Raw genomic sequence first — 26,984 nt, 5'->3', positions numbered from 1 at the left:
AAATGAAGAAAATCCATCCTATGCCTCATACCTGTGGGATAAACTCATGAAACACACCTCGCAACAGAGGACACACTGTTATTATAAAAAGGTGGCAGCAGCAGCTGATCATTCTTTTTGTGTAGGAGGGAACTGAAATTTTTCCAAAATTACAAACAATAGAAAAAATATTTTTGTTTACTTGTTCCCTGCTGCTTTCCTGTATTGAAACTTCATTCCTTTTCGTAACTGTCAATCCCTTAACTAAAATGCTCACTGATTCCTCATGCATTAAGAGCTGTAAAAACTGCAGATCATACCAGTTTCTAGTACTTCATAATCTAACATTGAGTGAGGTAACTTACTGGTAAGACATTAGAATATGTTTGGAACATGGTGGATCAATCCCCATGGAACCATCCAATTTAGGTTTTCTGTTGTTTCTTTAAATTGCTCAAGATAATAACTTGGAACATTACAACGAGAGGAATGAGGCTAATTTCTTCCTCAATGTGAGATTTTCTGCATATTAAATAATTTTATTGTCAGTGAGTCATTAAAATCTTCCTGCCTTGTTTCATAGTACAACACTAGAAACCATATAAGCATACAGGTGTGGTGCTCTAACAGGTAAGTGTATATCAAGCTCATACCACTACAAAACATGAGACAAATCCAGTGATGTTTTGGAGTTCGGCTAAAATTTTGAAAGAAGTCTCAGATAACTCAATTCCTAACTACATTACGCAAATACATACTTACGTATTGCACTTCAACAATGCTACAAAGTGGTGCGCAAGACGAGAATCTGTTTTTGCTAGCAATTACGCTAACATGACAAAAGTCACTCAGAAATACATAAAAAGGTATTATAGTGGAATATTTACTATTTACAGTCATACTTTTAGCACAGAGTAATTTATTTTGATTTATTATGTCCACTGCAACAAAATTCTTGTGCTCACAATAGTGCAGGATAACAATGAAATGGAAGTCTTGTGTTCTATTTTGTGTTTTATTATGTACTTCTAATTCTTTGTTCATGAGCATGGATGTAGATACATTTGTTTTCAGTAGTATTACCAGAAGAATATTTATAAATATGTTTTGATAATTCTAAGTAATTTTACTTTTCCAGGGCCGGTTTACTACAACACTGCAGCTTTGCTTTTGAATGCTGGTTACCGTTTATACTCAAAACCAATTTTCTTCAACTTTTTCAAAATATGTTTGAGACTTGGATCTCCTGTGGAGGTATGCCATTTCATAAATTGTCAAAAGTCTCTTCCCATCTTGCATTTTAAATTTAATCCGTAATTATGTTTAACGGACTGAGGTACCAGTAATCAGTAGAGAGAACTTATGTGTTGTAGTACATGAAAATGGTGTTTCCTTGCCATCATTAAAGTGTGTTTTTTTTTTACAGGGAGCAGACTTAAACAGTGGAATTTACTCTATCCAATGTGCGATAGAAGAACATGACATCAAAGGAGGTTTAAGAATTTGTGCAGTTTGTCTGCTCAATTTTCCAAATGACCGTGATAAGATATTTCAGTTGTGGGTGAAGCTAAAATGTGTCTCATCCAACAATATGGAGATTCAGGTATAGCACTATTGCCTTTCAAGTCTGAATTACTATTGACAAAAAGTCAGCTAATTAACTAGCAAAGTGTGGAAAGATATTCATATTAAATCTTGCATCTTCCATGACAAAAGTGACGTGCGCAGTGGGAGGGGGAGGGGGGGGATGGATGGATGGATGCCATGTTGAAGATTAAAATTACAGGAAGTGCTAATTCAACATTGGTTATGTGGTCAGTAAAGCAGTGTATCTATAAATAGGATGAAACAACTGTTTTTTATTTCAAATGCGCTGTTTTTCCAGTTTACGTTTTTACCTATTTATTTCTTATGTTTTTTTGCATTTTGTAATACGTTACTTTGCAGTCAGTTAAGTTTGTTGCATTGACACAGCCTTAATTTCTCCTTCTTCCTCTTGTTTTATGTCCTCTTGTCTTGAATCCAGGGTATAGTTTCTTTACTGAGTTTTTGTATTGGTGGTACATTCATCACTTTTAGTTGTGTGCTTTGTTTATGTTTAATTTTTCTTCCCTCTCTTTTTTAATATTTATCGAAAGGAAACTTGTTTGAGAAATCAATGAAATGACAAGAACAAAGTATGACTGGCCAGTATTTAGCTTCTGGAGCTGAAATTCTTTGTACTCCTGTTACATATACTGCCTTTTTGCTGTTTGTCATTGTGTTGTAGAGGTTGCAGTCACTGTGTTGTGGTGTACAGGACGCTGTTACGATTTCATCTCTTGCAATCATTTATATTTAAGTTTAGTAAATTTCTGGAAGATATTAGGGTGTGTTCTCTGCTGAGGTAGATAGCTCAGCTTTGTATGTAGTCACTAAATTTGCTTTTATTGTGAAGTATTAGTTGTTTTTGTTGACTATGCTCACATGACTGGTACTTTATTCTGGATTCTGTGTAACAGTTCAGTGGAGACATCATGTCTTGGAAATCACCACCACCTTAGCTCCAGTAAGGCTATGCAAATGCCATCACCTTGACGGACAGGAATGCAAGGCCAAATTTATACATTCTTCCTTGTATGGTCTCCATTGTCAATGTATCAGTGGATACAAAAGTATCAATGAATCTCACACACCAAGCCTCCATTAGTATTTTCCAGGAAAATTGCTAAAAGGATTCCACCATGTCACTTTATACAACACTTGGGATTACATGGTGTATTTAACCAATGTCTATTTTACTGAGATAATACAACCCAGCCAGAGCTGGTTTAAGGCCCAAGCAACACAAGAGGCCTCTTAGAGTGACAAGTTATGAGGGTGCCAGAGGCACCTCTAATGCAGAATGTGTTCACAGGGAGTATCGTTATTAGTTGTGGAAATAACCCATTTACATGTACGCTAGATCTAAATTTATCTTTTAAGCTCTTACCAAGATCCTAATGTAAGGCAACTGGTTATAAGGGAAGGAGAAAAAGGCCAAATGGTAACTTGCTTTTGTGAAGAAGAAGAAGAAGAAGAAGAAGAATAAGAAAGTAGGATGGAAGACACCAAATGATATGTTGCTTGTATTGAAACAAGTTCTTGAACTGGTCCCGAGTCCAGCTGTAGTTTGGAAAAAAAAAACAACAACAACAACAACAAGGAAAAGCTCAAGAGCTGGGATAAATTTCAGGAAGAGAGTAAGAAAACATTTGGGTGCAACCATGATTATAGTAGCTTAATCATAGAATAAATAATGAACAGGCACTTGGGAAGGGGACACAGTCATGTATGCGGAGTGTTTTGGCACAGTGTCATACAGTAAGTCCTAATGCTATTAATGTCAATAAACTTTCACACCTGATGTAATTAATGAAATGATGTACACTTAATTCTGGTTTCATTGTCACTGTATTAACAAACATTGAGGTTGACAGACATATTGCAAAGCAAACTGAGCTGAAAACATAATGTTTAATTGAACTAAACACAGACTACACTATAAAACTCCTAGTGAAAACATGACACAATGGTGACCTCTACCGCCTGATTACAAATAAGTTCTTAAAGTCACAATTGCACATTGTTGTTGTTGTTGTTGTTGTTGTTGTTGTGGTCTTCAGTCCTGAGACTGGTTTGATGCAGCTCTCCATGCTACTCTATCCTGTGCAAGCTTCTTCATCTCCCAGTACCTACTGCAGCCTACATCCTTCTGAATCTGCTTAGTGTATTCATCTCTTGGTCTCCCTGTACAGTTTTTACCCTCCACGCTGCCCTCCAGTACTAAATTGGTGATCCCTTGATGCCTCAGAACATGTCCTACCAACCGATCCCTTCTTCTGGTCAAGTTGTGCCACAAACTCCTCTTCTCCCCAATTCTATTCAATACCTCGTCATTAGTTATGTGATCTACCCACCTATTCTTCAGCATTTTTCTGTAGCACCACATTTCGAAAGCTTCTATTCTATTCTCTTCTTGTCTAAACTATTTATCGTCCACGTTTCACTTCCATACATGGCTACACTCCATGATACTGATGTGGTAATGTGGTAATGTGTCTCAAATTAGGTTTATGATTAAAACTTTTACATAAACTGACGCATTGTTAAACATGTTTCTCAGTATGAAATTCTAACAGGAGAGTGGAGTTAAAAATTCATTTCAGAGAACATTAATTTGATTTTTAATTATGAAGTTAAAAATCAAATTATGAAGTACCCCCCCTCCCCCACCATGAACCATGGACCTTGCCGTTGGTGGGGAGGCTTGCGTGCCTCAGCGATACAGATAGCCGTACCGTGGGTACAACCACAACGGAGGGGTATCTGTTGAGAGGCCAGACAAACGTGTGGTTCCTGAAGAGGGGCAGCAGCCTTTTCAGTAGTTGCAGGGGCAACTGTCTGGATGATTGACTGATCTGGCCCTGTAACACTAACCAAAACGGCCTTGCTGTTTTGGTACTGCGAACGGCTGAAAGCGAGGGGAAACTACAGCCGTAATTTTTCCTGAGGGCATGCAGCTTTACTGTATGATTAAATGATGATGGCGTCCTCTTGGGTAAAATATTCCGGAGGTAAAATAGTCCCCCATTCAGATCTCCGGGCTGGGACTACTCAAGAGGATGTCGTTATCAGGAGAAAGAAAACTGGCATTCTACGGATCGGAGCGTGGAATGTCACGTCCCTTAATCGGGCAGGTAGGTTAGAAAATTTGAAAAGGGAAATGGATAGGTTAAAGTTAGATACAGTGGGAATTAGTGAAGTGCGGTGGCAGGAGGAACAAGACTTCTGGTCAGGTGACTACAGGGTTATAAACACAAAGTCAAATAGGGGTAATTCAGGAGTAGGTTTAATAATGAATAGGAAAATAGGAACGCGGGTAAGCTACTACAAACAGCTTAGTGAACGCATTATTGTGGCCAAGATAGATACGAAGCCCACACCTACTACAGTAGTACAAGTTTATATGCCAACTAGCTCTGCAGATGATGAAGAAATTGAAGAAATGTATGATGAAATAAAAGAAATTATTCAGATAGTGAAGGGAGACGAAAATTTAATAGTCATGGGTGACTGGAATTCGAGTGTAGGAAAAGGGAGAGAAGGAAACGTAGTAGGTGAATATGGATTGGGGCTAAGAAATGAAAGAGGAAGCCGCCTGGTAGAATTTTGCACAGAGCACAACTTAATCATAGCTAACACTTGGTTTAAGAATCATGATAGAAGGTTGTATACATGGAAGAACCCTGGAGATACTAAAAGGTATCAGATAGATTATATAATGGTAAGACAGAGATTTAGGAACCAGGTTTTAAATTGTAAGACATTTCCAGGGGCAGATGTGGATTCTGACCACAATCTATTGGTTATGAACTGCAGATTGAAACTGAAGAAACTGCAAAAAGGTGGGAATTTAAGGAGATGGGACCTGGATAAACTGAAAGAACCAGAGGTTGTACAGAGTTTCAGGGAGAGCATAAGGGAACAATTGACAGGAATGGGGGAAAGAAATACAGTAGAAGAAGAATGGGTGGCTTTGAGAGATGAAGTAGTGAAGGCAGCAGAGGATCAAGTAGGAAAATAGACGAGGGCTGGTAGTAATCCTTGGGTAACAGAAGAAATATTGAATTTAATTGATGAAAGGATAAAATATAAAAATGCAGTAAATGAAGTAGGCAAAATGGAATACAAACGTCTCAAAAATGAGATCGACAGGAAGTGCAAAATGGCTAAGCAGGGATGGCTAGAGGACAAATGTAAGGATGTAGAGGCTTATCTCACTAGGGGTAAGATAGATACTGCCTACAGGAAAATTAAAGAGACCTTTGGAGAAAAGAGAACCACTTGTATGAACATCAAGAGCTCAGATGGAAACCCAGTTCTAAGCAAAGAAGGGAAAGCAGAAAGGTGGAAGGAGTATATAGAGGGTCTGTACACGGGCGATGTACTTGAGGACAATATTATGGAAATGGAAGAGGATGTAGATGAAGATGAAATGGGAGATACGATACTGCGTGAAGAGTTTGACAGAGCACTGAAAGACCTGAGCCGAAACAAGGCCCCCGGAGTAGACAACATTCCATTAGAACTACTGACGGCCTTGGGAGAGCCAGTCCTGACAAAACTCTACTATCTGGTGAGCAAGATGTATGAAACAGGCGAAATACCCTCAGACTTCAAGAAGAATATAATAATTCCAATCCCAAAGAAAGCAGGTGTTGACAGATGTGAGAATTACCGAACAATCAGTTTAATAAGTTACAGATGCAAAATACTAACACGAATCCTTTACAGACGAATGGAAAAACTAGTAGAAGCCGACCTCGGGGAAGATCAGTTTGGATTCCGTAGAAATGTTGGAACACATGAGGCAATACTGACCTTACGACTTATCTTAGAAGAAAGATTAAGGAAAGGCAAACCTACGTTTCTAGCATTTGTAGACTTAGAGAAAGCTTTTGACAATGTTGACTGGAATACTCTCTTTCAAATTCTAAAGGTGGCAGGGGTAAAATACAGGGAGCGAAAGGCTACTTACAATTGGTACAGAAACCAGATGGCAAGTATAAGAGTCGAGGGACATGAAAGGGAAGCAGTGGTTGGGAAGGGAGTAAGACAGGGTTGTAGCCTCTCCCCAATGTTATTCAATCTGTATATTGAGCAAGCAGTAAAGGAAACAAAAGAAAAATTCGGAGTAGGTATTAAAATCCATGGAGAAGAAATAAAAACTTTGAGGTTCGCCGATGACATTGTAATTCTGTCAGAGACAGCAAAGGACTTGGAAGAGCAGTTGAACGGAATGGATGGTGTCTTGAAGGGAAGATATAAGATGAACATCAACAAAAGCAAAAAGAGAATAATTGAATGTAGTCTAATTAAGTCAGGTGATGCTGAAGGAATTAATTAGGAAATGAGACCCTTAAAGTAGTAAAGGAGTTTTGCTATTTGGGGAGCAAAATAACTGATGATGGTCGAAGTAGAGAGGATATAAAATGTAGACTGGCAATGGCAAGGAAAGCGTTTCTGAAGAAGAGAAATTTGTTAACATCGAGTATAGATTTAAGTGTCAGGAAGTCTTTTCTGAAAGTATTTGTATGGAGTGTAGCCATGTATGGAAGTGAAACATGGACGATAAATAGTTTGGACAAGAAGAGAATAGAAGCTTTCGAAATGTGGTGCTACAGAAGAATGCTGAAGATTAGATGGGTAGATCACATAACTAATGAGGAGATACTGAATAGGATTGGGGAGAAGAGGAGTTTGTGGCACAACTTGACCAGAAGAAGGGATCGGTTGGTAGGACATGTTCTGAGGCATCAAGGGATCACCAATTTAGTATTGGAGGGCAGCGTGGAGGGTAAAAATCGTAGGGGGAGACCAAGAGATGCATACACTAAGCAGATTCAGAAGGACGTAGGTTGCAGTAGGTACTGGGAGATGAAGAAACTTGCACAGGATAGAGTAACATGGAGAGCTGCATCAAACCAGTCTCAGGACTGAAGACCACAACAACAACAAGTATGAAGTGTCTTTCATTTCTAGTATTTGGTCTGAATCTTGATTTAGTTATGAATATTATATGTCTGACATTTCCGAAATACACAATAATGGAATGCAAATTCAGGAACTGATGTTGAACCTACATTTTGGAAGTTTTTGTCACAGTAAAATTATGTAAAGTAACGACAGTTTGAAAGTTGGAAACAAGTTTATCTGAGTGTAAAGGTAATTATGAATTCAATTGGAAACAAGAGTAGTTATCCAAAAGGATATTTTCACTCTGTAGCAGAATGTGTGCTGATATGAAATTTCCTGGCAGATTAAAACTGTGCGCCGGACCAAGACTTGAACTCTGGACAAATTCTTTTCACAGGCAAGTGTTCTACCAACTGAGCTAACCAAGCACGACACAACCTGACTCCTCAGCTTCAATTATGCCAGTACCTCGTCTCCTACATTCCAAACTTCACTGAAGCTCTTCTGTGAACCTTGCAGAACTAGCACTCCTGGAAGAAAGGATATTTTGGAGACATGGCTTAGCCATCGCCTGGGGGATGTTTCCAGAATGAGATTGTCACTCTGCAGCAGACTGTGCACTGATATGGAACTTCCTGGCAGATTAAAACTGTGTGCCAGACAGAAACTCGAACTCGGACCCCGAGGAACAGAGCGAGAAACCACATACTTAATATGAACCCTTAGACAATATCTGAGGTTTTCCGTGATACCAATACAACCAACTTCCTCCCCAATTCTGTCACCTGCAGAAAGACAGATGTTCAGAGAACAGAGAATGACACATTGTATCGTTTTGATTGTGTGTGGCACTTTGAGGAAAGAATAGTGTTGGATGACTATTGCACTGCACGGCATTATTAAACAGGTTAATTTTATACATGGCGTGAAACTGCAGCTGACTTCAGCCTAACAACGGGATGTATCACATTGCCATACCTTGATCAAGGATGATCTCTGACGTGCACAGTTACTCTGTGTTAGACAGAAGCCTCCACTTACCCAGTTGCTGAAATGAGGAGAATGAATGAGTCAACTATCTACAGGGGGTGAGGCCTTATTGACATCATTATCTATCTATCCAGGTACTAATCATTTCTGGAGCATCATTTTCTTTGATACTGGATGCTTGTCATTGCCAGCTGAAGACAGTAATTTTGTGAGGTACAAAGGCAGTTGTGCTGAAGCTTGCATGTGGAAAGTAGCTCCAACGGACAGGAACTTGTATCATGAGGGTAACTACCGATGACAGAACACAGTTTTTCAGATTTGTTGTTTTATCTGAATGTAGGCATAACGTTATCCTAGGGTGGAACTTCTTACAGGCATTACAAGTAGTCATAGACTGTGGAAGATTAGAGTTCCAGATTAATGAAGCTACTCCAAGAAATTAACACAACGATGATTGCTCTGAATACTTGTTTACCAGTGGAAAGGGTGGTTCAAAAATTGTAATGGTTCGTGATGACACAAACACACCAATCAAGGGTTACCATAACAGACACAGCTCAGATGGTAGCTGAACTGACCTATTACAGGTCCACAGCTAACAGTTTAAGCCTTAGTCTCACAAGTCCTCATATTACGCAAATTTGATCGTCAATATAGGGATGATAACATCAGAAGCAGACATTAATCGTAATACACTAGATGAAAAACTTTTGTAAAATTCCATAGTGTCGTTTTTGTAAAGAGTTAAAATTGAATAAATTTGTAGATAAACTAATCAAGAAACTCATTTCAGCTCGTTATTCCCCGAGAAGCGTCTGTCGCTCTGTTGATCTAAAGATAAATGTGTTGGCTTATTTTGCGCATTTACACACCTTCTTGTAAAGAACAACAATTGGGAGCCACGGAAGATGGGGACGGGGGCAGCACTGACTGTCCAGGGAAATGGAACGATCAGCAGTACAGTCAGCAAAAGGAAAACATGTCTGGGAATTGACCAGAAAAATGCATTAGCAGTACCTTGCATTCCATGCACATGAAACTGAACAAAAACAATATGCATAAATAAGAACATTGGAAAGTGTATAACAGCCGAATAAGAATGCAAGAGTCACCTAAGAAGATTTCTGAGCATGGGGTGTTGGACCCATGACTTCTGATACATGAGAATAGTACAGAATCTTCACAAAAGCTCAGCACTAGGCTCATAAAAATAAAGAAGTGAAACTCTAATTAACACAAGAAAATGATTCCAACAAATTAAGCATGACATGTCCATTGAGGGGAACAGCGACTGGCCTCCACCGTAGGCAGTGATGGGGAAGGCTAGACATTGGCGGAACATGTGGAGAAACTTCAAAGAATGAGCAACACAGAGCCAACTACTTGAGGGACAACAGGAACCGGGCCAACGGCAGATGGACTGACAACTGAATTGACTTTGTCAGAGACAGGTGCAGTGATGATGATAGGAGGGCTGGCAGACAGGGCCGACGACTGCAAGATGGGTGAGACAGCTGCCAGTGACGTTGACAGGATGATCGACGACAGGAGGGCTGGCTGGGACAGGCCAGCTACAGACGAACTGACAACAATACCAATGTCATTGCAGAACTGGCGACGGCAGGAGGGTCGGTTGGGACAGGGCTAGAGACGGCTGGACTGACAACAGGGATTATGTTGATTCAGACAGGCTTGCTGATGACACTGGGGCCACACTGGCAAACTGACCGCTCGGTTGTCTTCCTTTCGACCCTTAGTCTACATTTAGTGATGTCAGGTTCTTCTTGCAATACATATCTCTCATCTCATCTTCATTTACATCCTCTTCCCTTTTATAATATTGCCTCAAAGTTCATCTCCCTCCTATAGCCCCTCTATATACTCCTTCCACCTTTCAGCTTCCCAATCTTTGCATAGTACTGGTTGCCACCTAAGCTCTTGATATCCATTCAGCTGCTTCTCCTTCCTTCAAAGGCCTCTTTAATTTCCTCCTAGGTGTTGTCTGTCTTTTTCAATATCCCTACATTTGTCCTCAAGCCATTCCTACTTAGCCATTTTGCAGTTCCTGTTAATCGCATGTTTTAGATATTTCCGTTCCCTTAGGTGCCTGCTTCATTTTGCTACATTTTGACATTTTGTCCTTTCATCAGTTAAATTCAGTATCTCCTGTGATATCCAAGGACATCTTCTAGACCTTGTCTTTTTACCTCTTTGACCATCTGCTGCCTTCACTATTTCATCTTTGACAGCTGCCCATTTGTCTTGTACTGTATTCTTTTCCCCTGTTGCAGTCAATCATTCCCTAATACCACCTCCAAAACTATCAATGATCTCTGGTTCTTTCAACTTCTCCAGGTCCCATCTCCTTCATTTCGTACCTTCTTGAAATTTCTTCAGGTTTAATTTGCAATTCACAACCAGTAAAGTGTGGTCAGAGTCTGCGTCTGTCCCTGGAGATGTCTTACAGTTTAAAATCTGGTTTTGAAGTCTCTGTTTTGCCATTATATAATCAATCTGGAACCTCCGAGTGTCTCCAGGTCTCTTCCACATATGCAACCTTCTTTCACTATTCTTGAACTAAATTTTAGCATTAATTAAATTGTACTTTGTGCAAAATTCTGCTAGGTGGTTTTCTGTTTCATTCCTTTCTCCCAGTCCATATTGAACTACTATTTGTACTTCTCTTCCTTTTCCTACCATCAAATTCCAGTCCTCCATCACAGTTAAATTTTCTTCTCCCTCAACTATTTATCTTATTGTACATATCTTCAATCTATTAATCATCTGTTGGGTTAGTTGACATATAAAGTTGTAGTACTGTGGTGGTTGCTGGCTGTGTGTTCATCTTGACTGCAATTCTGTGTTCACTGTGTTGTTCCTAGTATGCTGTTCATGGTAGCGTACCCACATTCCTATTTTCTTATTCATTGTTACACCTTCTCCTGCATGCCCCGTATTTGATTTTGTATTTATAGCCCCGTACTTGTCTGACCAGAAGTCCTGTTCCTCCTGCCACCGAACTTCACTATCTCCCACTTCATCTGTCTTAATCCTATCTGTTCCCTTTTTAAATTTTCTATCCTACCTGCCCGATTAGGGGATTTAAAATTCCATACTCCAACCTTTAGAATGCCAGTTTTGTTTCTCCTGATGAAGACATCCTCCTGAGTAGTCCCTGCCTGGAGATTGAATGGGGGATTATTTTTACCTCTGGATATTTTATCCATGAGGACACCATCATTATGTAACCATACAGTAGAGCTGCATACCTTCAGGAAAAATTACAGATGTGCTTCTACTTGCTTTCAGCTGTTTGCAGTACCTGCACAGCAAGGCCAAATCAGTCATTTGTCCAACTTTTTCAGCTGCTTTTCTGTCGCTTGGATGCCTATTTCTGTGTCCTACATATGGGAATTTTTGTGGGTGTCTAATGATGCGATGTTCTTAATCCACTTACTTGACATGTTTTCTCCAAGTGCAGTTACTGAAAATGCTGTTTTCCCTCTTCATGAAGCACCCATTTTTGCTTTCCCTCTTCAGGAAGCACTCATTTTCGCCCTCTCAACAGGTACACCTCTGCTGTGGTTGCACCTACAGTATTGTTGTCTGAATCATTGAGGTATGCAAGCTGCCCCACCATGGCAAGGTTGTTTGCAGTGTTAACATAACTTTGCTGTGTTACCAATACTTTATTTGAAAATTACAAGATTGTTTTCCCTACTCATTTGCATTAACTTCATTCATCACACCATATAAAAATTCTATCAGAGTCGTCCTGTGTCGTCCTACTGTCACTTGACAACATTTCCGTACAGTACCATACCATTAGCAGACAGTGGGAGATTGTTGCTTACCATGTCTGTATACAAACAAGAGTGGTCCATTGATATTTTCCTGGGCCACTCCTGATGGTACCTTTGTCTCTGATGATTACTTACCATCCACAGCTCATGGCTAGCATCGCTGCCTCTAGATCATGGAGTCAGAGGTTAAATTCACAGCCATGTTGGAGAATTTTTTTGCTTGAGGACTGGGTGTGTGTGGTGTTCTAATCAAGTCATCTCCTGTTCTTTGACACATTGAGGTATGCCAAAATGGCATCTAACAGAAAGACTTGCACGAGGTGGCCGAACAACACCATACAAGGTCCCTTGGCCAATAATGCCATCTGATCATTTCATATTCGCTCACCATCCAGGACAATGTATTGGGTTCTGTTACTCAAACTACTCATTAGTACTCCAGCTATTCACATATGTGGGAACACATTCTGTATGCTGAGATCTTTAACAGTCTGTAGTCAAATGCTTTCTGGAAATCTAGGAATGTGGAATCTGCTGTTGCCCTCCAAGCACGGTTCGCAGGATATTGTGAGAGAAAAGGCAAGCTGATTTTCGCATGAGTGGTGATCTTTAAAACCCTGGTGATTTGTGGCTAGAAGCTTATCTCTTTTCACAAAATTTATTGTATGTGAGCCTAAATATGCTCAAGAATTTTGCCTTAAACTGAAGTTAAGGGTATTGGTTTGTAATGTTGTAGGTCTGTTTACCCTTCGTCTATACTGGAGTTGTCATTTTGCCAGTTTCTAGGAACCTTTCACTGGGCAAGAGGACTATAATAAATGCAAGCTAAGTAAAGGGATAATGCCTCAGAGCACTCTCTGTAAAACCGAACTGGGATTCTTTCAGCTGCTTTCCTGTGGCATGAATGCCCATTTCTTTGTCCGACATATGGGAATTTGCATGGGTGTCTAATGATGCCATGTTCTTAATCCATTCTCCAGAGTGCGATGCACAACCAGTTTAAACTTTGCCCATCATCCCTCTACTTCGTATAGGGATTCCCATGAATGAGATGTCTAATCATTTAGCCAGGAGTGTGACCTCACAACTGATTCTGACAATGGGGATACTGAGCCCTCATGTATGATTGCGTCTGTGACAGGCATTCTTTTGCAGCTTAAACGGAGAGTGATGGGCTCAACCTGCTCCTAACAAAAATGCATGTCATTGCGGAGACCATTGCTGTGTGGTGTTCCTTATTCCTTTCTTTGCTGATGGAGTCCACAATTTTATACCAGTTCTGTGTTAAGAGACACTCATCTGACCCAGGGTGTAATCTTTGTAATTGTGACAATCCCACAGCCTTTCCAGTTTCCAGCGTACCTGTGGCACCTTTATGACACTGGCTCACATTCTAGTGGACTGTTCTTCCTTTTACAACACTCTGACAAATGCAGGACCTTACGGATTCTTTATACCTGATACTGGCTGATGAAGAAAAAACAGTTGAACAGGTTTTAGGCTTCCACAGGGAGAGTGGGTTTCAGTCCGGACTTGTACTGTTCCGTACCGTACCATCTCAGGGGTGAAGCAGTTGGGAGAGGGTTGCCTCCTGCTGCCTGAAATTACCTGTGCCTTTCTGATCTTTACTATGATGTTAATTCCACCCACTTAGTTTTGTATGGACTTCCCCTCCTCCAGTGTAGAGGGATTTTGTTTATTTCATCACTGTTTAAGTTGGCGGAGGGATGGCCGTTAGAGGGTGGGGGAATTACACAAGCCTTGAGGAGCATCATCTGTCCCCCTCCCCGGCCTGCAAGCCAACTTGACCCTAAATTCACTTTATATCTTGTATAACTAGAGTAACCTCAAGAATTGTTGTTGCTCCAAGAACCACTATTTACCATTTATACATGCAACGGCAATACGACCAGATGGCCTTAAAGGCAAGCTGGTGACCATATTCCTTTTAGGGCTTGTTTTCTTAACAGTGGACTGATGATATTGTAGTTCAGTACCAGAAGCCCATCACATGCAGAGTAAGGTTCAGTGTGGGTTTGCTAGGTGGGATGCTTGACTGTTGGATAGCGAGGAGAGGGGATGGCTAGTTTTCATGCTGAAGCTCTCATACAGTTTCAAATTTGACAAGCAGGTGGCAGACTCCCTAGAATGTGGCAGTGCTAACATCCAGCTACTCTGCAGTCTTTCTGAGGAATTGTAAACACTGTTTGGTAAAAAATTAATAAAAAGATCTTTTTCCTCTCATAGCCTCATTCATCCCTTTCATAATGAATTGCCTATCATTTAAGGAACTGTTTATCATTTTGTTGATGATCATAGTTATTGTAATATTTTTAAATTAAGTAACCCTCTGCTCGAAATTAGAATAGTTCACAATGAAAAATAGGCGTTGCTATGAATTTACGGTTGGTGCATGTTAGGTCATTCTTTGCTTCTTACGAAATGCAGCATATTGAATTTTTCTTTAAACTTGACAGGAGATCTTATCTCTCTCCAGTCTTGCGAAAATGGATTGTATGTACCTCACTCATTTCCACTCAGTCATAAATGATACAGCGAGAGTGACATATCTATAACATCCCTCAAATCTCATAAACAGTTTGAGATTTCAAAATGAAGTTTTGGCAAATGATATCATGCAAAGAGAAAAGTGTTTTACCATCCTATTAATACAGGAAACTTCCTGTATCTACTATTTTTTCCCGCAACTGGAGGGTTTCTAGGAAATTAAACGGTCTATACTAATGTAATTGATGTTTCTGCTTCCAGAAATGCAATCTCTTTCATAGCCTTGTTGATGAGGAGGAAGCTGTATGTTCAGAATTTCCGGGGGTGAACATGGATAACTGTGATATCAATGAACTTTTAGTTGCAGAACTACGATATTATGAACCATACAGGTGTGTTCCTGCTGATTTGCGTAGTGCATGGGTTATGAATGATTATTAAACTTAGCATAGTTTAGTCACTGCAGTTGTTGAATAAGCTAATTTCAACATTCTTACAGTGCGAGACTATGGTCAGCCATCGAATCTGCTGGTCGTACATTGTATGTCTTGGATCCCTGCCGAATTGATAGCAGTAGAGGCATTGATGTGTATTTGAAATGTGCTTGGCAACAGGCAGATGCCGAGAAAACAAAAAAGGCACTTGCTGTGGGGAAAGAAAGAATTGCAATGCTCACCAGAGCTGAGAAGGTAAATTGTTGCTGCATTTGAACAATACATTTTGGAAATAGCATTGCAAGATCAATTCAGAGGAGGCTTTGCCGAATTTGCAGATGTTCCTCTGAATGGAAAAAAGATTGGTGATTTTATTTATCACATAGTATGTAGTTATTTATTTATTACAATGCTCATACTTATTTTTGTTTGTTTATTGAGTTAATTTTGTGTGTTAGATAGGATGGAAAGGATAAAATTTAAAAACTATTGTGTGTGTAAATAAAAAATCAAGTACTGATATGAATATAATAGAGGGAAACATTCCACGTGGGAAAAATATATCTAAAAACAAAGATGATGTGACATACCAAACGAAAGTGCGGGCAGGCCGATAGACACACAAACATACACACAAAATTCAAGTTTTCGCAAAAAACAGTTGCTTCGACAGGAAAGAGAGAAGGAGAGGGGAAGATGAAAGGATGTGGGCTTTAAGGAAGAGGGTAAGGAGTCATTCCAATCCTGGGAGCGGAAAGACTTACCTTAGGGGGAAAAAAGGACAGGTATACAATCTCGCGCGCACACACACACACACACACACACACACACACACACACACACACACACACAAGCAGACATTTGAATTTGGCCTTTACAAATGTCTGCTTGTGTCTGTGTATGTGCGGATGGATATGTGTGTGCGTGCGAGTGTATATCTGTCCTTTTTTCCCCCTAAGGTAAGTCTTTCCGCTCCCGGGATTGGAATGACTCCTTACCCTCTTCCTTAAAGCCCACATCCTTTCATCTTCCCCTCTCCTTCCCTCTTTCCTGATGAAGCAACTGTTTGTTGCGAAAGCTTGAATTTTGTGTGTATGTGTGTCTATCGGCCTGCCAGCACTTTCGTTTAGTAAGTACATCATCTTTGTTTTTAGATATAAAAATCAAGTACTCATACATATAATAGAAAAATAATTTTCAGCTTTTGCAAATAGTGCCAGAAATACCTTAATTTAATATGTACACTTTGTAAACATTGCTTCCCATACATGTGACATTTTTAAAACTGTGTGGATATTACTTAAGCAAAAGCGGGAGTAGGCAGGTGCTCTTTTGAAAATGTTTGAGGGAGGCTCTCAGACACCTAAGAGCACAGAAAATTTCAGTATCTCGTGAACTACTTTTCTTGATAATAACTTTCTCTCATTTTGTCCCTCCAAAAAACTGGTTACGCAAAGAGGGAGATTAGACTACAAAATGGAAATAAATATGTTAGACACAGGTAAATATCATTGAGTGATGTATGTATGTATGTAGTGTTTGTGTCTGTATATGTGTGGATGGATATGTGTGTGTGTGCGCGCGAGTGTATACCCATCCTTTTTTCCCCCTAAGGCAAGTCTTTCTGCTCCCGGGACTGGAATGACTCCTTACCCTCTCCCTTAAAACCCACATCCTTTCGTCTTTCCCTCTCCTTCCCTCTTTCCTGATGAGGCAACAGTTTGTTGCGAAAGCTTGAATTTTGTGTGTGTGTTTGTGTTTGTTTGTTTGTCTATCGACCTGCCAGCGCTTTCGTTCGGTAAGTCACATCATCTTTGTTTTTAGATATATTTTTCCCACGTGGAATGTTTCCCTCTATTATATTGATATGTAGTGTTTCAAAATGATATAGAGTGAATCAGATTTAAACTTTGGCCCTGTGTAAACCCAGTCGAGCTCTGTAGGAAGCTGCTACAGTTCTTCCCCCCACCCCTTCCCATATCTTTCACTGGAGTAGATGATGCACATGTAATTTTGGAGACACTGGGTGAAAGATATAAATCCTTCTTCAATGTGAAGTTAATACATGCATTATTTCATGCAGGAGAAATCTGATCAAGAGAAGGTGAAGATTCTTGGATTTCTAGGCGACACTTGTTTTACAGTGTACATCCTTGAATTGAAGTCGCTGCAGAAAAATCAGCAGGTAATTATAGCAAGTAAAGGAAAATTTTATTTATTGGAACATACACTACATAGAAAACAGTTGCTTTTCTGCAATTTAATTGTTGGGTGAATTAGAGAAAGAGACTAATCAAACCTCTAAATGATGTGGGTAAAATGATGATAGCATGACAGTATTTAAGTTGTTTTCCCTTTTATTTAGCTGTTACTTTCCCAGTGGATTAGAAACATGGTTATCTTAAAAAGTTTTCCAATTAGCTTACACAGAGTTATTTATACTTAAATTTAGGTGAATTTTCATCACTGTCATAACATATCACTACTGTTGCAGCACTTGTAGTACTTGATAGCATGAGGATAATATTGTGCAATTGTCACCAAATCTTTTATAATAAAACTTGATAATATTATGTAAGGATAAGAGATACACTTAGTATAACTTTCAGCCTAACAATTTGATGTGGCTATTCACAAATCCTTCCAGTTTAATGTATTTCCTAAACACCAAAAATTGATAGAAAACCTTCTTTCTCTGCAGCCTTTTAGTAAGTGACGAAGGTGTTTTATCAACAGTACGATCCATACATCAAGCAACATAATTCTAATTTCAAAATATGTGTTCAAACAAATGTTAGTAATCAGAATGAGATTTTCACTCTGCAGCGGAGTGTGCACTGATATGAAACTTCCTGGCAGATTAAAACTGTGTTAGTAATGTCAGGGATATACTTATTACTGAACTTGAATTTGTACTTTAGAGTACACAAAGTATAAATTATATTTAGTTTGCATGAGGGTATCAAAGATCAATTATGTATCATATATTTTGTCTGGTGTTTATGTACTGTTTGGTGTTGTGAAGTGCTTCTAGAAAACTTACACGGGATAATTATCTTTTATTTCTCATGTTTTCTGTTGTAAAAGTTAAATGATTTAATTTCTTACTAAAATATGAGACCACTCCTGTAACCAAATTGTTAACATTGTTTCCTTCAGTGTGGCAGGACCCAGGTTTGATTCCTGGTACCTCCTCGGATTTTTCCGAAGTAGTGAGGTATGGAGGGGGATCCACTCAGTCTCATCAAATCACATGAGGAGCTGCTTGAATAAACAAATGGTGGTATCATTAGGATTCATCAAGTGGTAATAACGGGTGGAGGGATAGTGACATACTGATAAATATCCCACAATTCTAGATCACTCGACATTTTGCCTTATAGGCAAAAGTCAACCAGAATGAGATTTTCACTCTGCAGCGGAGTGTGCGCTGATATGAAACTTCCTGGCAGATTTAAAACTGTGTGCCCGACCGAGACTCGAACTCGGGACCTTTGCCTTTCGCGGGCAAGTGCTCTACCAACTGAGCTACCGAAGCATGACTCACGCCCGGTACCCACGGCTTTACTTCTGCCAGTACCTCGTCTCCTACCTTCCAAACTTTACAGAAGCTCTCCTGCGAACCTTGCAGAACTAGCACTCCTGAAAGAAAGGATATTGCGGAGACATGGGGGATGTTTCCAGAATGAGATTTTCACTCTGCAGCAGAGTGTGCGCTGATATGAAACTTCCTGGCAGATTAAAACTGTGTGCCCTACCGAGACTCGAACTCGGGACCTTTGCCTTTCGCGGGCAAGTGCTCTACCAACTGAGCTACCGAAGCACGACTCACGCCCGGTACTCACAGCTTTACTTCTGCCAGTACCTCGTCTCCTACCTTCCAAACTTTACAGAAGCTCTCCTGCGAACCATGCAGAACTAGCACTCCTGAAAGAAAGGATATTGCGGGGACATGGCTTAGCCACAGCCTGGGGGAGGTTTCCAGAATGAGATTTTCACTCTGCAGTATCCTTTCTTTCAGGAGTGCTAGTTCTGCAAGGTTCGCAGGAGAGCTTCTGTTAAGTTTGGAAGGTAGGAGACGAGATACTGGCAGAAGTAAAGCTGTGAGTACCGGGCGTGAGTCGTGCTTCGGTTGCTCAGATGGTAGAGCGCTTGCCCGCGAAAGGCAAAGGTCCCGAGTTCGAGTCTTGGTCGGGCACACAGTTTTAAATCTGCCAGGAAGTTTCAAAAGTCAACCAGTTGGAACAAGCTTAAGGCTTAATCCATAAGTGGTATTTAAATGTTGAAATCCATTTGGTCATTGTTATTGTAATGGTATTCAGCCCAATGGCTGATATTATTATTATTATTATTATTATTATTATTATTATTAAATTAGCTCTCCATGCTAGTCTGTGTTGTGTAAGTCTCGTCATCCCTGCATAACTATTGCACTCTACACCCATTTAATCCTGCTTCCTATAGTTGTGACTTGGACTCCCTCTACAATGTTTATCCCTGCCCCACTTCCATTCATTGCCAAATTAACTATTACTTGATGCCTCATGGTGTATTGTATCAACTGATCCCTTCTTTTGGTCAAGATGTGACATAAATTTCTTTTCTCCTTGATTCAGTTCAATACCTCACTATTAGTTATCCAGTCTACTCACCTGTTCTTCAGCATTCTTCTGCAGCCCCATATTTCAAAAGCTTCTATTCTCTTCGTGTCTATGCTTTTGATCACTCACTGTCCAGTTCCATACAAGGCTACTGTCTGGAGAAAAACTTTCAGAAAAGACATCCTAACACCTAAATTTATATTTGACATGAACATGTTTCACATTGCTTGAAAATTTTTCTTGCTATTGCAAATGTGTCTTTTATATCCTTTCAGTTAATTTGCTTCCCAAATTTCAACATCCATCCATTACTTTCCGTGTCTCATTTCCTGTACTGGTTATATCAGCATCATGTCATTTTATGTGAGTACATCCCATTACCCCTATTTTACTTTTATTGGTGTTCACTTTATAACCTCTTTCCATTCAGACTTTTTAAGTTTTCTGCTGCCTCTGGCAGAATTACAATGTCTTTGGCAAACCTCATAGTTTTTATTTCTAATTCCTGAAGTTTAATATCTTTGAAATGTCTCTTTGGTCCTTAGTCTCCTTTACTGCTTACTTAATGTACTGATTGTGTAACTAGAGACCTGAAAAATTTGTCATAAATGCAAACATATTTGTGGATTTTACGTAATAAATGCTATTTCATAGCATGTTGTGTTCAGATGAACTATTTTATCAGGAGTAGCTGAAGATAGTTTTATTCTCCGCATATAAGTATCGAAAAAGGAACCAATTTGCAGTTACTGGTATTATGCAACACCTAGTGAAAACCGCCTGGAAAGAGGATGTGCATAAATACTTGTTTGCAAAATAAAGAGCATCTATGTATGAATGCAGTGATGCATCATTGTAACTGTAGGTTAAGCTCCGATGCAGTCTCAAACAGTGAGTGGTTGAATGGTCTCATCGCGTGCAGTAACATAGGTCTCAGCCATGGACCTAGCATCGTAGAATGAAGAAATGAGTGTGTTTGTCTGCTAGCTAAAGTTTCATGTTATGCTAATATGCATACACTGTAACCTGGCACTTTTAGGCACAGGGCATTTCGTAGCATGGTTGGATATGATACCAGAAGAGCTTGGACTTAAACTGCCTTGTTTATGATGCTGCCAACCCCAGCAAGTTATTGCGCTGGAGCAGTTACCAAATATTTTATGCCCTTCGCTTTGCTTTGCATTATGCCTAGCTGTTATTTCCATTTCTTATTTTGAAATGAGTGAAGACACTAATCCTGGTCCATCATGAGGTTAGAATACAACTATCAGAACACGAGAAGGGATCCATGATCCCTATAGTCATATAGTTCTGCTTTCGCATAAATATGAAATATGGATGTAGGCTAGCTGCGCTGTGATAGGGAGGTGAAGTTTGTTCCCTCACACAGCGCCTTGCCCATCAGATGGTAGTAGTTCTCCTTTGTTCGTGCTCACTACCAACTGCTGCATTGTACTACATGCTCTATAGTGACCAGAAAACAAAAATGATCAATGTATTTTGACCACACTGAGAGCCATCCTGTAAAGTGCGAATAGAGTTAATTTTGGTTTTACTTCTCATCTAAGTACTTTCTCAACTGCATCTGGAGTGTTGTCTCATGCCTCACAAAAGGACTCTACAGTATGCTAATCAGGACTTACATACTACAGATTTTTGAAATGACGATTGATAAATTTTGTAATTATTGAACTGGGTGACAAAAAAGAGAGAGAGAGAGAGAGAGAGAGAGACACCTTAAAACAGAGACCCACTCTGCTCACCAGCAAGACCATGCTGCTGCTTCTCAACAAAAACAATTGTATGTTAAAAGCTTAATTAGAGGCAAAAAGAAAACAAGAAAAAACTATTTTGGAAAAAAACTTTTGAAGTTTTTGCAAAAGCAGATACTGTGCTCGCAAAGCTCTTATTGTAGAGAATAAAACTATTAATTCTCCTCTGTTATTATTTTACCTCTAATAATTTTTTTCCTGTCAGTTCAGTCTTGCAGCACACAGCGTGGAAAACATATAAATTTATGTGTCTAATCATCTACAAAGAACAGTGCTTATTTCAGCAAGTATAATGCTGATATGGCTAAAATAGATGTTAATTTCACCAAAAATAGATGATACAATTTCAGACCCCTATGAATAACATGGGGGATAAGCTACAACCTTGCATCAGTCGCTCCTCCACCACCTCCCTCTATGTCCCTCGATACTTACAATTGCAATCTGGTTTCGCTCCCTTATTTTATCCCAGTTACATTGAGAATTTCAGAGTATTCCAGTCATTATTGTCAAAAGCTGTCCCTAAAGCTATAAATGTAAATTGCCTTTTTTCTACCCATTTCCTAAGGTAGTTGCCTCTCGTGTTCCTGCATTTTTCTGAAACTGAAATTGGTTTGCTCTTCTGTAAGTAATTTGCATTAGTATTTCGCAAACATTACTTATTAAACTGATGGTTCAATAACGTTCATATCTGTCAGTGTCTGTCTTATTTGGAATTGGGGTTCTTACATTCGAAGTAGGAGTGAATTCAGCCTGTATCAAAACTCGGTTCCTCTTCCCTTTCCATAACATCATCTTAAAGTTTCTTTCCTGTATATGAACCTTCTGTAAATTCCTTCCACCTTTCAGCCTATCGTTCTTTGCTTAGTAATAGTTTGCCCTCTGAGATTTTGATATTGATGCAGCTTCTTATATTTTCTTCCAAAGTTTCTTTAATTTTCCGATATGCAACATTTACCATTCCTGAAGTCATGCACACTTCTGCAGCTTTGCATTTCGCCTCTGGTGTCCTTGAGAGGTCTGTATTCCCCTTTGCATGCTTCACTTACTGTATTTATATATTTTCTTCTGTCATCAGTTACATTCATTATCTTGACAATATTATGAAAAGGAAAGTTGCTACTCAGAAAGTTGCTACTCACCATAACCCACTTTCCTTTTCATAATATTGTCATTATTCCATCCTGGAAATTCATTATGTTGTCTGTTATTCAAGGGTTTCTACTGGGTTTTGTCTTTTTACATAGTTGTTCCTCTGCTGACTTCACTATTCCATCTTTCAAAACTAGCCATTAGACTTATATGATGTTCCTTTCTCTGGTTCAGTCAATAGGTGCCCAATGCCCCTTAGTCACTCGGGTTTTGTATTATTTACATTACAGTAATCATGTTTCATTTGTTCCATAAAAAGAGAGGAGTCTGGGGTGTGGAAATAAGTTAAGATGTAAGTGTTATTTAAGTGCAGTAAAATAGAACAACTTGAAAGCATGAAATGTAATATTGCAGACTAAAATATGAAAAGGCATCAGCATGTGGACAGTAGCCATGTGTGTATGTTTGCATTATTTTAGTCTGTTAGCTCTGAAGAAAGCCATTGTTTGAATGCTTAGTGATGATCTCAATTACCATCATTTTCTTCTTGTTCTCTCGTTCTCAGCTTATCGGTCAAGGGTAGGTGTTGGGGATTCGAGGTGGTGTTAAGAAAGGTGAGATTCTGGATAAGTAAGATATTCAAAGGTTTCCAGTAAATCAGTATTGACAACTTAATCATGGTTGTACCAGAAACAGTTGCAGCTAACGATAGTTACCCCTTGCTGTATCACAATCATTCTATTAATCAAGATGCCACTGTTTTGCATTTCCATCCTTTCCCTGACCCTAGGTTTCCTATCCTCTTAAAAGTTGATTATTACAGTTTCTGTAGAATATGTTGAGTAAATCCAGGGGGTTCCTGTTGTGTGAAAGTGTAGTTCAGGTTTTACCAGTCCTCCAGTGACATTTAGTAGCGTTACTTGTACAATAATTCCTGTTGTGTATCCCTGCTGTCACACCACCTTGTGGGAAGGAATACACATCAGTTCCTCTCCCAATGTGTACCCATAATGACAATAACAAATGACTCGCACTAATATCTTATTAACCCCTAAAATGCAATAGAGGTATAATACTACAAAATGACAAGAAAAAATGAAAAATTACCCTGTAAAACTAGATTTATGATTCAAGTTTGTATGGTGCCCTGTATGTTGAACAACTATCTAGTAGCACATTCTTTTTAACCTTCCTTGAAGCCTTGCTTTGTTGTGATACCATTACTGGAATGTTTGTTAATACATCTATCACACCATCAAATGGCTTCACTCCTCTAATATATAATAATCAGTGTCTTGGTAGGTAACTGGATGTTGACATTGACCAGGGAGGTACTCTCTGTAACCTGATATGGACCATTATTTTTCATTAAAAATTCCTTAGTTCCCCTTTTGACATGTATGGATTGGTAACCGACACCCATGGGCCAATTCTGAAATGTGGAAACTGACTAGCTCACTGTGTCCCACACATTCTTGGCGTTCCAGTGATTTTATATTGGCTTGTTGATCTCTTTGAAGTACCTCTTATTTAGTACAGTGAAGGGAGATGGTGTATATCTTCTGTAGGACACCTCTTAGGGCAAGGGTCGGATAAGAAGTTAGTACTCTGATCAGTTACTAAGGTTTGTGGCACAGCAGATTTAAGAATCCGTTTATTCACTAATGCTGTAGCCATCTTAGCAGTTTGCTGGTTGGAAATGCTGTCATAGATATAAACCTCAAAAAATGGTGAATGATTGTTAAGATGTATTTATTACCAGCTGGAGTTCTGTTAAACTGACCTAAAATGTTAACTCCAGTCACTTTTTATGGCTGAGATCTGCCCACTGTGCACAAGGTATGGAATTCCACACATATTGATCTACGTCACGTTTCCTCATATGCCACCAAAACTTTTTAGCTTCTCTCCTATCATTCGCTCTTTGGCCCCCATGAGTTGACAAGACATGTTCATGTACCAGTTGTAACACTTCATTCCTTAGCAACAACAGAGCCACTAAATGCAGTCCACTTTTTGTAGATCTGCAAAGTGAACCTTAATTTGTTGAGAACAGCAGCTCTGACCTAAATTTGTGACAGTCCGTGTCAGCTGCCCATTGTCACTGCCACTCACTCATACTTTTCCTTAAGTGTTTGTAATACTGCAACCTTGTGGCTCAAAGTATGTGTTTTTGTATGCTTTTTTCCTGGTGTGTTAACATCTGTATAATTGAACTCACTCAACTTAAGGGCCCATCTGGTTAGTCTGCTAGAGGGATACTTCAAGCCCAAAAGCCACTTTAAGGAATCATGATCTGTTACTACTTTGAATTTCTGCCAACATAGGTAACATCTAAAGTATATGATCCTGTAGACCATCACTAACATTTTTTTCTCTGTTGCAGAGTAATTGTGTTTTGCTCTGTTTAAATGTCGAAAAGCACACACACCACTTAGTACTCCTTCTCCATTGACATCCTGACTCAGGACACAGCCAAGAGCTGTATTGCTTGCATTGCAAGAAATTACTTGTCAAAGTCAGGAAACACCAGTACTGGGACTTTGCGTAATGCTTTCCTTAACACCTGAAAGGCACACCCGCACTTTGTCGATCACTCAAATTTAATCATTTTTCTTAACAAATGATTTAACAGTTGATCAATTTGCATAAAGTCCTTTGTAAATGTTCAGTAGTAATTAAAAAGGCCAAGAAAAGATCATAATTGTTTAGCTGTTTGTGGAGTTGCAAATTCAGAAACTGCTGATATTAAACAGGGATCGGTTCATACACCCACCTCACTAATGACATGGCCCAAGTACTTGACTTGAGACTGTGCAAAATTACGTTTGTCAATACTTAGTTCAAGACACACTGCTCTTATTCTATCAAAAACTTCTTTTAAGCATTTCACATGTTCACCCATATCTTCCACAAAAACAGTGATATCATCGAGATGTACCATGCACTTCCTACTTATCAGGCCATGCAGAACTCCATCTAACAAACTTTGAAATGTAACTGGTACATTTTTAAACTCGAATGGCATCCAGTGATACTGAAACTGCCCCCATGGGACTTAAAAGCTATTTTAGGACTGTCTTCCATTGTAGAGAAGTATTTGTATCTGTCTAAATTGTCAAATTTCTCTGTAATATTCTGTATCGAATATTCGTCAGTGGTATTTTGCACATTGAAATATCTATGTCATCTGCTTATTGTTTTTGGACCAGGACCGCAGGTTCACTGGTTTCTGTAATATTATCTACCGGTTGTTGGTCGATAAATACTTCCATGCATGGCTGTAAACGTCTCAGTGCATTATATGATACAGCTTCTTATACACTTGAGCATTACTCTCTGTTGATATGTAGTGTTGGATAATAGGAGTGACAGGTAATGGACCTTGTGAATTATCCAAATCCTTAAACTGTAACAGTAGTGTGTCCATACTTTGCTGGTCACTGCCTTGCAGATGACTCACTTTACTCCGTATCAGAGAATCAGTAATGGTATGCATGTGGTTGTGGTTGGTATACGACCTCTCTACGTCGTCTTCATCTAAAATATCCAATGTGGCGATCATTAAGCCCATTAGTGGACTCACATCGTTCATACTAAAATTATACAGGCTAACAAGATCTGTATGTACCCATTTATGTTGTTCATGCTTACTATGCTTCTGCTTACAAAACAGTGCACTTTATCCAACTTTTCATTATACTCCAGTGGTTCAGCAACCCATAAAATATCCTGTGGTAAGGAAACCCAAACGGGTTATCCTATGCATGATGGCACATGTATGCAGTGTAGTCAGCGACACCTCCATGATTGGTGTGTCTTGTGACATTCCATCGCTTGCAGCTGTATTACCCTGTGGAAACAAAGTTCCTCCAAGTTCAGCCATTTGCTGTGAAAAATTGATTTTGGCGTGATGTTTAGTAAATAAATCAAGCCTGATAATAACAGAATATCCTTGTCCCACTTGTGGCAACATCTCCATATTCTCAGAAAAAGTCTTGGTCCCAACCTTAAACTTGAGTTGTATTGTCCCCAATGAATCTACATCGTTTTTGGCCACTCCACATAATCTACAAGAGCTCCTAGTCTCTTCCTACCCCAGAGATCTAGTGTGCTGACCGATGTATGCGCCCCTGTATCTATTAAAAATCTATGTTCCTTGCCACCAACAGAGCCCCTCAACCAGCAATCCACTTCTGCATCTAACTGTACGGTATAAGATTTTATTGGGAACTTCTTCTGATGAGTGATATGTTCCTATTCGTGTTTAACGAACACCTCTCCGGAGCCCCATTCTCTCATTACCGA

General features: G+C 39.4%; 1 protein-coding gene across 1 annotated transcript in view; it reads left to right on the top strand.

Moving 5' to 3' along the window:
• Window positions 1-26,984, top strand: part of LOC126262833 (uncharacterized) — a 267,488-nt gene that overhangs the window by 100,644 nt on the left and 139,860 nt on the right. The window contains exons 5-9 of the mRNA XM_049959686.1: window positions 1,118-1,233; window positions 1,406-1,582; window positions 15,039-15,169; window positions 15,277-15,466; window positions 17,295-17,396. Coding sequence (XP_049815643.1) covers window positions 1,118-1,233; window positions 1,406-1,582; window positions 15,039-15,169; window positions 15,277-15,466; window positions 17,295-17,396 — 716 coding nt within the window. The remainder of the gene's footprint in view (window positions 1-1,117; window positions 1,234-1,405; window positions 1,583-15,038; window positions 15,170-15,276; window positions 15,467-17,294; window positions 17,397-26,984) is intronic.

Source organism: Schistocerca nitens, chromosome 6, assembly GCF_023898315.1.
Source record: "Schistocerca nitens isolate TAMUIC-IGC-003100 chromosome 6, iqSchNite1.1, whole genome shotgun sequence".
Taxonomy (NCBI): Eukaryota; Metazoa; Arthropoda; class Insecta; order Orthoptera; family Acrididae; genus Schistocerca; species Schistocerca nitens.
This window is presented reverse-complemented; position numbering and strand designations above follow the sequence as displayed.